Raw genomic sequence first — 15,255 nt, forward strand, 5'->3', positions numbered from 1 at the left:
TTGGCTGGGCTCACTTGCATGTTTTGGGTCACATGCCTGTTTTAGGATTGACTGAGGGGACTTGGCCCAGCTCCACGTGCCTCTCACCCACTAGCCAGCTAGACTGGGCATGCCCTTCTCATGGTGATGGCAGAGAGAGAACAAGCAGAATCGTGAAAACCTTCCCCAGGCCAGACCCAACGTGGGCATACCTCCATCTCATTTTGCTGACCATAAGAAGTCAAGTTCAGACACATGGGATGGAGAGAGAGACCCTGCCTGTTTGGGGAGAGGAACTGCAGAATTACAGAACCCAAGGTTTGGGGCCATCAATGCAAACAGTCTGCCACGGTCCGATATAATTTGCCTCTTACTTGTACTTAGGCCAGTGCTCTCTGCAAGTAGGGAGTGCTTAATAAATACATGTTGCATATAAGTAAATAAAGTTGACATTAGCTCAATCTTCTAATCAAGATTGAGTTGGCTGCATGATGTAGGCATTTGCTAGTTTATCTGTTAGAAGGAAAGTTTCCGTCATCCTGGTAGAATCCAGATGTCTCTTGCGTTAGGTTCAGGGACAGCTTGGTTGTCACTAAGAAGTTTCTCTTTTTGTCATCTTTTCCATGGTCGAATCCACTGTCATTGTTTTCAGGATCTTAGGATGTAAATGTATGAGAGACAAGGAACAGAGGGGGAAGACAGTTTCCACACCAACGTGTGTCAGCTGCCTCTGGAAGAGAAATTTTGTCCCGTGTACTGAGCATTGCCATGGAATCAGACACTCTAGGGGTGAGGCCCGGGAGATCTGCGTTTTAAACAAGCCAGGTGATTCTGACACGGATGAAGTTTGAGGAGTTCTGCCCCAGCCCCCATGGGCCGTAGAGGTCAAGGCGTAGCTCCCCACCGATGACCCTCAGCTGTGGTGTGTGTGTGTGCTACTCACCTCTGAGGATGTTACAGTGTGGTCCAAACCGGGTGAAGGCAGAAATACATGTTTAGGACTTTCTGGTGTTGAAACAAACAGGGAGACATCCCCAGCCATCTTATTTAAAAGTTACTTTAGGGGCGCCTGGGTGTCTCCGTCGGTTAAGCGTCCAACTTCGGCTCAGGTCATGATCTCACCGTTTGTGGGTTCGAGCCCCACGTCGGGCTCTGTGCTGACAGCTCAGAGTCTGGAGCCTGCTTCGGATTCTGTGTCTCCTTCTCTCCCTGCCCCTCCCCTGCTTGTGCTGTCTCTCTCTTTTTCTCTCAAAAATAAATAAAACATTACAAAAAGTTTTTAAAGTTACTTGACCTTGCTTGTTGGCTCAATATGCTTCCAGTGCCGGGCTGCATTGGGAGCCTGTCCTAAGTTATTAAAGAGTACTGTCAAGGTTGGAGCAAGCTCCTTCTCTCAAACCAGACCAAGCGTGGGCCAGGATGTGGGACAAAGTATGGTGAGGTTCAGATATCTCCTCTCCTTCTCGATCCCTCCAGGGACAACCCCAACCCCTGACCACTAGGCCCATGGACCCCCACCTCTGGTATAAAGAAATATGTAAGCCTGGTGAGGGCACCATCACCACAAAATAAATACCAGTGCTAGTCTAACAAGAGTTCATGGTGTTTTCTACTTGAGGTCGGAAAAACTCCTGTGTCCAGTCCCCAACTCTCTGTGTTCTAGAACACCAAATGAGGTCTGGTCTTTATGTTGAAGTTGATGACTCTGTACAGCCAACTGATCTACCTGGGTTTCGTGTGCGCGCGCGCGCATGTGTGTGTGTGTGTGTGTGAGAGAGAGACACACACGCACAGAGACAGAGACAGAAACAGAGAGAAAGACAGACAGAGACACAGTTCTCAGTCTGCTTTTTTCTAGGGTTGACTACCAGTTACCTTGACTTTGCTCCTCATTCCCCCGTGATGCAGACTCACACAAGCTGCTTCTGTTTGATTCACATAGAACCGTGAGAAACAGCCCCGTATGTGAGGCCGTGTTTTTCATTCTATTCAGTCTTTGTATATTCAAATTCTCCCAGTTTCAGCTCTTGCTGTTCTGCCAGATTTCCATTGCATTGATGGCTTCTCTGAATTAATAAGTGTTTTGCAATCGCTGAAAAGTTTTCTCTCCCCCCGGCCCCTTCCCCAAGCACCGGGTCTTATCCATATTGATTTTTTTTTTCTTTCTCTTTCCTCTCTAGCTATTTCTCAGATGTTTTATTCTGTAAAGTGTTAATAGAATTTTTCTTTCGCTGTGACATTTTATCTATTCAGGAGGTCTTTGCGAGTCCCATTGTGCAACTGGACTATAGAGGAAACAGCTCTATTCTTTACGACAATGGTTGCCCTAAAAAACATACACAGATCCTCCCCCTCGCTCCCCAGGGTGGAGCATATGTTGGGAGGGTAGCGTCAGAAAACACCCAAACTTTGGAAGGAAAAGAGGGAGCCAACTACGCACTGTTGAAGGGGGCAGAGGGCGTTGAAAATACTTTTTTTTTTTTTTTAATTCAAAATATTTATTTCCTAAGGGGATCTGAGTGTCAGGACCAAAACATGGCCAACACAGAAGGGAAGCTGTTTTCCTTACTGTTAGGCATTTTTAGCTCAAAATAAGGGCTTGGCAAGCATCTCAGAAAATGTGGAGATGGGTGTGAAACAGATGTCACGTTTACCTGCGCGACACCCAGCAGGCATCACCCCCCACCCACCCGCACCCCAGGCATTGGAATTCTTACCGAGGCCCTGGGGTCTGAATCTGCAACACCATATGCTCAAGTGTGACTGCTCTGTGTACAAACAAACCGGTTGATCTTCTGGTGGTTTTGCTTGAGTGGTGCACGGAGGCAGACGGCTGTGGTGTGTGTGGCCTCAGCAGGTGCCTGGGGGACCATCAAGCCTGCCCGGCCGCGGAGGGGTCTGGTGAAGGCACCCCATCTCCAGCCTAGCATCACTTACCCCCCTCGGCCTGGTGCCCGGTGGAGACAGAGTAGCTCCTTGCTGGCACCGCAGTCACCGTGCAAGGCCATTGTCCTCCCAGTAACTGACTTTGAAAACGGGGACCAGAAGGGGAAGGCCCCAGGAGCCTGTTTGTTCAGACTCGGTTGCTTAGCAACAAAGTGGGGGGGGGCTGACTCCGGAAGGGATTTTTAAGCGAGGCCAGTCCCTTCGAGGGTTATGTCTGGCCGGCCTACCCCCTCTTCCATTCTTACCTTGACTCTGCTTCCTGCCTCCCCCCCCCCCCCATTCTGTTTGATAGCATCTGGAAAAATAGATTTGATTTGTCTGGAGGCAGCATTTTAAGCCTGGTTTTATTGCTTTGCCCAGTGTCTTCCCCTCCATCAGAGATTGTAGTCTGGGAGGAGTGACGAATGAATGGCCTGTGATTCCCTTTCTCGGTTGGCTTAGCTCTGGCCCCCAAACTCATTTGTGAGCCTTTGAGCTCCAGTGAGCAGTGCTCAGTCCTTCCCAACCACACACATGCCGACATTGCCCCAAGCACAGAGCCCTTTGGCTAGGGCTTTGCCCAGGACCACATGGGTTGAGTTGTAGTTTTAGTGCCAATCTTGGGCACAAAATGAATGAGGAGACCAGGCTGCTTACCTGGCCAAACCAGGTACAGTCCCCAGGTGAGTAGCTGATTGGCTAGGACCGCACCTGTACTAAAGGTGTGCATTTTGTGGAAGAATAAAGAATTAGATCATAAGTACAAGGAGTGGAATTCAAAAGCCAAATCTGGTTCAGTGAGGGTGACTTTCTTGAGGTCTACATGGGAATGGAGTCTGGATCCTGAAATCTTATTGCTGGAAATATCCAAAAGGGTTGCAGGATGCCTGGAAAGACCGAGGGAGGGATAGGAAGAGAGACAGAGGATGCCTTTGGTGTTTTCTTCTCTTTGATATTTTTCAAAAGGCCCTAGCGTAAAGGTATTAGTCTGCTGGGGCAGCCACAACAAAGTACCAGAGACTGGGTGGTCAAACAACAAAAATTTATTTTCTCACTCTTCTGGAGGCTGAAGTCCAGCCTTGGCAGACTTGGTTTCTTCTGAGCCCTCTCTCCTTGGCTTGCAGACAGCCCCCTTCTCTCTGTGTCCTCAGGTAGGCTTTCCTCTGTACCCGTGTCCAGATTTCCTCTCCTTATAAGGACCCCAGTCAGTACTGGATCAGGACCCGCCCTAATGACCTCATTTTAACTCCATAACCTCTTTAAAAACCCTATCTCCAAATATAGTCACATTCTGAGGTACCGGGGGTCACGACTCCAACGTCAGAGTTTGGAAGGGGGCACAATTCAGCCCATGATAACAAGATGTTAAATTTCCATTGTCTATAACCAGAAACAATTTAAATATCCACAGAAGGATTAATTGAGTAAGCTATAGTTTCTCACTCCGTGAAATATTATGCAGCAGTCAAGATCGTATTGATAATACCTCACACCCATCAGGATGACTACTATCAAAAAACTCCCAGAAAATAACAAGTGTTAGCCAGGGTGTGGAGCAATTGGAACCTTCGTGCCCTGTTGGCGGGATGTAAAATGGAACGGCCACTGTGGCAAAACGGTATGTCAGTTCCTCAGAAAATTAAAAACAAAGTTACCATATGATCTAACAATTTCATTTCTGGGTATACATACCCAAAAGAATTGAAAACAGGGACTCAAGGAGGTATTTGTACACTCATGCTTTATAGCGGCACTATTTACAATAGCTAAGACCGAGTATCCATCCATCGACGGACGAATGAATAAGCAAAATGTGGTATTCACATACAATGGAATATGGCTGAACCTTGACGACATTATGCTCAGTGGAATAAGCCAGTCACAAAAAAACAAATACTGTGTGTTTCTACTTCCATGAAACATAGTAGCCCCCCCCACCTTATTCGTGGTGTCCATTACCCGCAATCAACTGTGGTCCTAAAGCTGATGATCCTCCTGACGGATCATCAGAAGGTCAGTAGCAGCCTAACGCTACGTCACATGCCTCCGTCATTCATCTCACTTCCTCTCATCACGTGGCATCTTATCCTCTCTCTTCATCAGTGACAGTACAATAAGATGTTTTGAAAGAGAAAGACCACATTCACGCCACTTATATTACAGCATATTGTAATTGTTCTCTGTTATTATTAGTTACTATTGTTAAATCCGTTACCGTGCCTAACTAAATTGAACTTTATCATAGGTGTGTATGGACAGGAAAAAACATGGTGTATCTTGGGTTGGGTACTGGCCACAGTTTCGCGCATCCACTGGGTGTCTTGGAATGTATGCCCTTGGACACGGGGGGACCTCTGTACTTGGAGTAGTCACGGTCAGAGACAGCAGACAGAAGGGTGGTTGCCGGGGGGCCGAGGGGGACCGAGGGGGACGAGGGGGTGGGGAGTTATTATTTGATGGGGGTAGAGTGTCAGTTTTACAAAATGAAGAGTTCCGGAGATGGACGGTGGGGATGATAGTTCAACGTTATGAATGCATTTAATACCACTGAACTGTGCGCTTAAGAACAGTTAAGATGGCAACTTTTATGTTATGTGTATTTTACCATGATCAAAAAAATTGGGGAACAAAACAGATAATATTCACAGTGTGAATCTGGGAAGTGTTTGCAATATTGTAATAGTATATTAAAAAAAGAACTAGGGGAAATTCCATATACAGTATGATTTAAACTATATTAAAATAGGCATAAGGTTTTTTTAAAGGCAAAAACTGAAGGGAAATACACCAGATGTTAACTGTGGTTGTACTAGGCAGAAAGATAGGAAAGGCAGTGATCTTTTTTTTCCAATTTTTTGTGTTTTCACGTAATTTTTTTTAAATGTTTTAAAATTTATGTTTATTTTTGAGAGAGAGAGAGAGAGACAAAGTGCGAGCAAGGGAGGAGCAGAGAGAGAGGGAGACACAGAATCTGAAGCAGGCTCCAGGCTCTGAGCTGTCAGCACAGAGCCCGATGCGGGGCTCAAATTCACAGACCACAAGATCATGACCTGAGCCAAAGTCAGACGCCCAACCGACTGAGCCACCCAGGCGCCCCTTCACATAAATTTTAATGAGCACCTATGGCTTTGATAATGGAAACCACCCTTCCCCCCCCCCAATATATCACATTTCAAATGTGTTGTTAAAATTCCTAAAGCAGACCCCATTGTGTATTTGTTTTGCAGGTGGAGGATGCAATGCTGATGTTTGATAAGACGACCAACAGGCACAGAGGTAAGAGCCCCCGTGGAGGAAGGCTTCCCTTCTGTCAGTTGGCCGTCTGTTGAAGGTCTGTATTCATGGAGGGACACCACAGCACAGAATCCAGATACCGGACAGTTAAAAATCGGCCACGCCCAACCCGTGTTCCGACACACCTTTCTAACCCTGGCTTTCTTGGTCTTTGCTAGACCTGAACACTAAGTGATCCGAGTGGAAGTTATTCACAGCAATTACTCAGTTGAGTTCTCAATTTGCATTGGAGGAGGTGGTTTAGAAGCACACTGGCAACCTGAAGAGCCAGAAAAGAAGGTTTATTCAACCTGCGATTGCAGGATTGGCAGTGCCCTATGCACATCTGGAATGTTTAGAGGGCACTGCGCCTCCTCGTATTTTCCCCTGTGCTCTTATTGTCCTATCCATGTTCTAGAAAACGGGTCTCAACTTGGGGTCTGTGAGCCTCCGAAATGGCACACGGAATGTTTTATGTTTGCGCTTTTCTTGGGAAGCGATGCGTAGCTTTGAACAGATTCTCAAAGTGGTCTCTGACCTCCATGCCTCCCGTTCCCCAAAAAGGAACACGTTGAAATGACTGCTTTAAACAGAAAATTGGACGAATCTAGAAAATCCTCCCAGAGGAAGTAGAGTCCAAGCTTATGGCTTAGCGTTCCATTCTCCTGCTCTCCGGAAACCCCTGGTATCTGGGGCTCCTAGAATCAGGGCGTTAATGGGCAGAGCCTCAGAAAGGAGGTGGCAGGAAGCAACGTTCTTGAGAGAAGCCGGAGTGAGCAGTGTTTCCTTGCCACTCGGATTGCATTTAGATGTTTCTCGTGTTGTTTACATTCTTGCTGTCACCTGTGATTAGAAGCAGTTACCCAGCGCTGACTGTATGTCTCTCCTGTTGGGAGCAGGCAGGCTGAGTGAAAGGGAGGAAGGAGGGTGGGAGAAGGAGGGGCTGTCCTCAGTGTGCCTGGCAGTCCGGCTTCCTGTGCGTCCATTGACAGCGGCCTCAGAAGGGAAAGTAGAAAATCGGGTGGAAAACTGGGTCTTCGATGGTATATGTGGGGAAGGAATGGGGAGGGGTGGAGGATGAAGAGGCGGGGTAGGGGGGAGGCAAGGAAGGAAAAGAAGAGCTTACAAGTGTGGAATGATTGCTTTGTCCTCTGCCTTGCTCAGCATCACGAGGGCCGAGAGAGCAAGGGGCCGGGGGTGCGGAGACGGACAATTCATGATTATTCTCCACCATCATCCTTAGGGGAGGTACGGGGGGTTATCTGAGCACTGTTTTCACAGGCATCGTGTATTCTCATCTCCACCACAGCGCCGTGACTTTGGGAAAATCACTTCACTCCTTTATCTTCTTTACCTCAGTTTATTCATCTGTAAAGTGGGGATAATATTAGTATTTCCCTATAGGGTTGTTTGGAGAGTTGGAGTGCCACGCACATCACCTGTGCGCAGGTTATTATGATTGTTTTCACCATCATCACCTCCGCGTGGTGTGTGAGGTGACGGAAACTCAGAGGGGGTAGGGGATCCACCCAAGGTCAGAGCAGGGACTCCTCTCTAGGACTGCTGATTTCAGATTCGGCTCTTTCTCTGTGGTCTCCACGTGGGGACGGGTGTGTTAAGAAGAATGTTTCCATCTATTTACTTTCAGGGTGGGCGAGGCCCGTCTGAATGTGGCACTAGAGTTCAGTGCTAGAATTCACGCTCCTGGGAGATTCCTGAGTGGCGTCTATAGGCAGTAGTGTTGAATATCCACGAATAAAGGTATTTCTGAGCTCCTGCTCTGAGTCAGGCCGTGTTGGAGAGGAGAGTAAATCATCTTGTGCAAACTTCACAGCTGTGCTGGGGAAAGAGATGTGTCATCTGGGGGACGTGAGAGGGCCGGTGACTCTCCATGTTACGTTACTCGGCTAATAGCAGACAGAGGCAGGTTCATCCTGCGGGCACCGGGCCCCTGAGGAAGTGCCAGGCAAGATTCTCCCTTATGTCTGACCCAGACGCCTCCTGCTGTGGGTGGAGCCTCTTTCCTTGCTCCCAGGCGCTGGGTGCCGTGATGGGGTGGTGGCCCCTCTGTGATTCCTGTCTCGAGCTGGAGGGAGGTCCGTTTTACAGCCCCCTGCTCAGAGAGGCTCCAGGGATGGCATTGATCGCTCTCCCATGACTCCTGGGGCCACTGGCAGGAAGAAGGGTGGGCACAGCCCCGAGCACATGCTCAGTGCACCCCGGCCACGGCAGGGCCTGCCCAAGCATCCTTCTGCCCTGCCAGAGGTGAGATTCCTGCAGTGGATGTAGGACTCTTTGCATAATTCGTGGAGCCAGAACAAGGTGAAAGACGGGGCCTCTTACTCAAAAGTTATTAAGAATTTCAAGGTGACAGAGCATTCAATCCAGGACAAAGCCCTTCTGAGCGTGGGGCCGGCTGTGGGTGGCTGCACACCCAGGGGGCCAGCCAGAGTGGATGTGGTCCTGGGGGCCCCCGCTGGCAGGGTGGGGAAAGAGAAGGCAGGAGGGAAGGAGGCCCCAACATCCTGCACCCCCTTTCCTCCTGTACAGAAGTCTGCTCCCTGGGGTTCTTTCTGTGTAGGGCTTTGGCCCCTACACACTTTCCAGCACCTCTGAATAGCTGAGGAGTTTCTCTTTGAACTGGGTGCTAAAGCTGGGTTAATACTTAAGTGGTTCAGAGCATTTCGGAGAGGAAAGAATTAAAAAAAAAAAAAAAAGGCACATATCACAACAGAGGCACGAGTCCTGCGTGTGAGACAAGTGGGCCCCACATCCCTGATGGAATGTACATTTGGAATCAGGTGATAAGCCCAAGAACATAAAATCCTCCTGCAGCCACCTTGGCCCAACGTTACCTTCACCTCCCCAGCTTCCTGTTTCCCATTATCTTATCAAGAAGAAAGTGCTGCCGTAGCAGAAGTTAAGGACACCTCTCGGGCTGGCACAGCCTCCAGCTCTCCTCTTAAAGAGGTCCACACTGTTCACCCCGCGGGTGGCCACACAGCACGCACGGCACCTTCCCTTTCCCCCCGTCGCAGCTCCCAACCCCGCCCCGCTGCGCAGCCTGGGGCTAGTGCACCTGTGCGCCCTTGGAGCTGAGACTGCTGCCTTCCAGGAAGGCTGCACGTTTGGTTGGGCCTGGGGTCCCGGGAGTCGGGTCCGCCGGGCTCGCAGGACCCTCTCCGAATACTCTTGCCACTGTGAGCCAGAGCTCGGGGCGGAGTTTCCACTTCCCGCCGCACAGTGGCTCCCCCCCTTCCCCTGTCCCCCATTTGTTCCCCCAGGGACAGGGTGGCCCTCCGTTACATCTGTTCACAGAAGCGACAGCCTGTGTTTCTTCCCCTCTTACATCTGTCCTTGGACCTCCCTAGCACCCTGGGAAAGAATCCAGGGGACAGGAGACAACAAGCCCTCCCGGGATGTAAGTCCTCCCCCCTGGAAGCAGGAAGAAAGTCATTCAGCACGTGACTCCCACAGGAGGTGTGCAGTCTTCTCCCACTTTCTCCTTCGAGCAGACCTCCTTCTGGCTCCTGCTGCTCCCTTGATGCCGAGTTAGGGCACCTTTCCTAACCTCTCGGGACACCTCCGGGTCCTCCTCGGGAAGGTGGGGGAGCCGGGACAAGCTCTGAGACCTGAAGTATGTTTTCTGGCTTTTTAGCCTTTTAACTGAGAGAATGTCCAAGATTAAGTCCTTTGTCATTCTTCTTGTTTTAGCTCGGAGAGGGAGGTAAGGGGCTGTATCTGCATCCCTGGAGATGGGGATTAGCACGCAGGAGTGCCCTCTCCGGGCAGCGGAGGGGCTGATCTGTAGGCCCCGGGGAATTCTGAAGCTAGGCCCTTGCACAGCTGCAGTGAGAGGGCTGACCTTATATGCTGACCTGTCACAGGATGCAGCCCACCCTGGGAAGCACGTGTGACCTTGGGCTTGCCCTGAGGACATCCTAGAGGAGACAGACAGCTGGGGGCCCTCTTCCAGCAGTCCTGCCAGCAGATCCTGAAGGGCAGGGGGGTCTGGGTATCCCGTGACAGCACACGCCACGGTGGTACAGTGGGTTCTGTGCTAACCAGGCCATGCTAACCCTCTTGGTAGAAACCGCCAGCCCTTCCCGAGCAGTTATATCCCACGTGCTTAGCGCAGCGCCTGCACGTACTGTTGAATCTTTACGACGGTCACTGGTGAACCCAGCTGCCCGGAGTCCCCAGTTGGACGTAAACCCAGCCTGTCTGACCCGGAGTCCTTGCTCTTGGCTGCTTCACAAGCATGGTGCTAGGCAGTGGTTGAAAGCAGGGAGACTGGTGGTTTTAAGTCTCAAGTACCTCCTCGTTACTGGTCCTTCTCCACCTGCCCTTCTTGCTGGACCATTTCAGGTGGGAAAACTGAGGCATGTAGAGCGTCGGAGGGCCGGCCACACGCAGGTGTCTGCGGCCAGGTGGGAGCCGAGCTTCTGAAGCCTTCCACGAGATTCTTTTGTGCCCAAGGGGAGAAAAAGAAGGTGGCTTTCCAGTTTTTGCAGAGTCCTTTCATTTGCTCTCTCAAAGCCTTTGGAGGCGGTCTGAGAAATATGGGGCTGATCATCAAAGGGTTTAATCGTTGGGGGAAAGTTTGTTGCTTTCTCCTTGCAAAACTCAGATAAGATCTTGAATTCAGCATTAGGTATTGATCCCAGAGAGGGGCTGGCGGGGAGGGTCTGGAGGGAAGATACAGCACAGTGTCCTTCCCTATTTGCCCTTTGGGAGGCACAAGGCTGAGGGGTGAGCCGGAGGGAGTGAGGGAGGGTGGAGTGGTTTGGATCTGTCCCCACTGTCATCAGCCCCGTTTGAGCAAGCGGAGGAACGCGGGGATGTTGGTTGCTGAAACACATCTCACATTCACCTCCTTGCCGGGGAAGGGAGCCCCCGCCGTGAATGTCCTTCTAGGGGCGGCCTCCGCTCGTCTTCCCTCCGAACCCAGCCTTCCAGGCTGAACCATGTCTGGCCCATCAGGGAGAGCTGGGTGGTTGGGGGCCCAGTGGAAAACAAGTCGGGTGTCTTTGAAGCTTATGGGATTGCCTGGTGAGGGTCAGCTGGAGAGGGAAGGAGTACAGAGGAGAGGCTTGGAGACAGGCCTTCTCACTCCCTGCGGCTTCCATTACCCAGCAGGCCTGTTTGCTCCAGAACGTTGCCAGAGGCAAAGGGCCGGATACACTGAGAGGAAAATGAAGCTCAGTATGCTGGAAGACTCCCCTCACCGCTGTTAACGGTTGCTCATTAAGTGCAATGCTAATGGCTTTGGAGAGGATCAACAGCTCTGAGAACTCACAGGCTCCCCAGCAGGCCGCTCCGCGGCACTGACCTCAGCCGAGGCGGTTTTGTGACCCTCCAAGAGCACCATCAACGGCAGGCCCGCTGCTTGGAGGGTCCTTTTCCAGGGTGGCTGTGCCCTATCAGGAGCCGCCGGGCCGGAAGGGCATCCTCGTGGGCCCCATGTGGGAGAAGAGGGAGAAGCTCTCTGGGCTGCGGGGCTGAGCTCCCCCTCTCCCTCGAAGCTTGCACGGCATCTCCATCCCGAAAAGCGGTTGGCTGCAGTTGAAGGTCTCCGTAATTTGCGTAATCGGTTTATTTATTAAAATGGTGCCAGTAAGAGGTAGCTGAAACTGTGATAGAAGATAATGCCTTTCTAAGGAGGAAAAACAGCCCTTAATGTCCTGACTACCTGCCAGACACGCACTTTTTGAAATTGACCTCTGACGTCCAGACTGTTTTATAGACGCTAAAGATGATTCAGGATCGTGCTGTAATTATTTGTTCGCTGCTGCCTGTTTCCCGAAGTTGAGGAAGGGGATGTAAAAGGAGCTTCACACAGGTGTAAACTAAATGAAAAATTAAAAGGCATTGCTTTCTTCGAGGGTGTAGGGTGTCAAAGATAATGTATGCATGTGTTTTTCCTAGTGACAGTCTAACATTCTGACCTTACTTAGGAAAGGGGGTTGGGACTCTACAGCCCGTAGATGGCACGTTATGGGATGGAGGAAGAAGTCCCTCTGGGTGGGAGAGGGTTGTTGGAGGGGGCAGGAGGGGTGGCAGGGATGCCTGGAATCACAGCTGGTGATGACACTTGGCAATGTGACACGAGGGCCTCGGTGCCCACGCCAACGTGATGTCCACCCGCTGGAGTCATGCCTCTGCAGGGTCCCCACCTCTCACATCTGCCTCTCATCTGCTGTGCGAGCTGCCGATGGTGTTGGGCACCCATCGCGCCCCGCCCCAAGTCTGAGGTATATCAAAGGGTTTATTGGAAGCCTGTAAACCAGGAGCTTGATCATTATTAGTATCGATCCCAATTCTGTACCCGCAGCCGGTCTGCTCTAGGCCACGAACACCAACCAAGGGTCTTGGCCGCACAGAACTTTCAGTCTAGTCTTAGGATGATGTGGCCACCACGCGTGCCACTTGGGCTCTTTACTGCAAGTAAAGGGTCTCGATCGGGTCAGGTGACAGAGAATCTTCTCTCCCCAAAATGGCCCATATAAGTGAGTGTGAGGCAACTGCTTAGGAAAATTACTGATAAGCCAGGCGTCTAGGAGAAGATGTTCAGAATAGGGTAGAAACTCAATATGACTGAGTCTCCTTCGGTCCACCCTGGTTAGAAGGGACATGGGGAGTGGGGCGAGGGTGGCTGGCGGTGACGTTAATGGCTGCCTTTGGGTGCTTGGAGAGATTCTTTTGGAAAACACGTGCATTCTTGAAGTTGGGCACGCTCTAGTTAGAATGGGGAAGAGGACAGCCAGTACCTCTCCCCTAGATGGTCAGGACCCAGGGTTCTGTGCTCCTGCCTGGGCTCATTCTAAAGGCAGGGCTGTGTAAGGGGGGTGAGCGTGCTTGTGTGTGCCCACCACGAGGGGTGTACCCCAGCCTCCTCACTCCCTTGTGGGGCCTGGCCCGGGGACAGTGCGCCTTTGTCCCTCCACCCAGAGCACATTTCCCCCAAGGCCTGACCTGTCACCTGACGCATCTCGGGACCTCCTCCGGTCTGCCAGGAATATGCAGCAATGGAGGGTGGAAGGAGGGGAGCGGGGTCCAGAGCTGCAGCCCCCACCCTGAGCCGTCTCTCAGAGACCAGCCCCCAGAGCTGTCTGCACATTTTATTTTCCCTTTAAATAAACACCATTAGCCTTCCGAGAAATTGGTGCAAACATGACCTCGCAAATAACCAATTAAAAGGGCAGGGTTGAAGGGGAATGTGCGTTTGAAAACATGTAGAGAGGAGGCCGTTAAAGATTCCCGGATTACCCCAGCCCCGGCAACATCGATCTGAGACCTTAATTTTATTTCTGACAGGAAGCAAGGGGAGCGCTTTAATTTTTTTTTCCCCGAGCTAACTAAATTCCGGAAGCGCCCATTCCGGCACTGTCTCTTGAGATATTAATCAACACAGTAGCTGGGTTTCTGTTCACCTGCTTTTCTTTGTAGACGCGGAGGAATACAAAGCTCTCAACTCCCTAGCAACGGGGCCGGGGGGACAGGGGCGCCCAGCGCAAGAGGGAGCCTGCATAGCCGGGGGAATTTGGCACCCTGGGTGCCCTGCATTTTCTGGAGCTGAAGTATAAATCTTAAACTTCTTTCCTTTGGAATAAAAGCCCTGGCACCGAAACAGTGGTGAGCTAATAGGTCTTCCTGCCTCCCTCCTGGCTGCGGCCCCACGGAAGCAGAAAGGGAGTGGGCCCAGGGTCAGCAACTTCATTGACCCAGAAACGGTTTTTTTGTAGAGAGGGACAATGAGGCTTTTGTTGGGCCCTGTTCCCATAGAGGCCCAGGCTCTGACTCTCACGACGTGTTTTAAGATCTCGGTGAGGGCAGGGGGTGGAGGCCTGAGGGGAAAGGAGCCTCCAGCGCGGCCACTTGATTAAAAGCACCCCCTTTCTTAGCGCCCTGGCACTGCTAGGGGCCCGGGAACCAGCACCCGGGGCGGGCACCTCCCTCGGGGACTGGAGCTTCCCAGGGGAGCCTCGTTGCTGTGCAGCTGTGGACTTGGGCTTCTGTTCAGAGCTTTGCTGCTCAACAGATGTGCGTTAGCCCGTCCACATCTCTGTGCGGGCAGTGGTGTACTGCGGGACCCGAGCTTTGCGGGCCCTCCCAGCTCCCCACAGGTGTCATCTTGGGCAAGTTGCTGAAGAGCTTTGAGCCCCGTTTGGCTCACTCGTGGAGGTGATACACCTGCTCTGTAATGAGTGAAGTGAGTTGGCTTATAACATGCCCACGATAAGCGTACCTCATTTCTTTACTCTCCCCCTTAAGGAAGACCGTCGGTTTAACTTCTTTTAGCAAACAAACTACAATCTGTGTTTGAGTCTTTAAGACCCTGATCTTTAAAACAACCTTTCCCTCCTTCACACACAAAGCATACGCTTGCAGATGCGTAGAATATTTCTGAAAGGCTACCCACAAAACTGGTAACAAAGCTTTAGAATGGCATAGTGGTTAAGAGCACACGTTCTGGGGGCCCCAGGGTGGTGCAGTTGGTTAAGCGTCCGACTCTTGGTTTCGGCTCAGGTCATGATCTCATGGTTTGTGAGTTTGAGCCCCACATCAGGCTCTGGGGCTGACTGCACGGAGCCTGCTTGGGATTCTCTCTCTCTCTCCCTCTCTCTCTGTCCCTCCTCTGTTGCTCTCTCTCTCTCTCTCTCTCTCTCTCTCTCTCAAAATAAATAAACGTAGGGGAAGAAAAAGAGCACATGCTCTGGAGTCAGGCAGCTGGTGTTTGAATCTGAGCTCTGCGATGTAATAGCTGTGTGACCTTGGGCAAGTCACTTACCCTCTTTGGGATTCAGATTCCTCGTTTATGAAATAGGAACGATGACATCGGGTTAGCCTGAGTCTTGCAGTGGTTAATAAGCATAAAGGGCTTGGAACAGTCTCTGGCCATGAATAGTTAGCACCTGAATGTGTTTTAGGGGCATGTGCATATACTCACAGATACAAGTTTACATAAATAAGAAACAGCGTTTGCTTCCAGGAAGAGGACTAAGTGACCAGTGGTACAAAGATATGGAAAAACATGTTATCGTATACTTATTTACCTTTTGAATTTCTGTACCATGT

General features: G+C 50.9%; 1 protein-coding gene across 11 annotated transcripts in view; it reads left to right on the forward strand.

Annotated features, from left to right (window-relative positions):
* Window positions 1-15,255, forward strand: part of MSI2 (musashi RNA binding protein 2) — a 394,179-nt gene that overhangs the window by 244,002 nt on the left and 134,922 nt on the right. For all 11 annotated transcript variants that reach the window (XR_009255164.1, XR_009255165.1, XM_058704376.1 and 8 more), the window contains exon 7: window positions 6,132-6,180. Coding sequence is in view for 9 of the 11 variants with exons in the window: in XM_058704376.1 (XP_058560359.1) it covers window positions 6,132-6,180 (49 nt within the window). In the remaining 2 variants the exon portion in view is untranslated. The remainder of the gene's footprint in view (window positions 1-6,131; window positions 6,181-15,255) is intronic.

Source organism: Neofelis nebulosa, chromosome 16 (genome assembly GCF_028018385.1).
Source record: "Neofelis nebulosa isolate mNeoNeb1 chromosome 16, mNeoNeb1.pri, whole genome shotgun sequence".
NCBI lineage: Eukaryota > Metazoa > Chordata > Mammalia > Carnivora > Felidae > Neofelis > Neofelis nebulosa.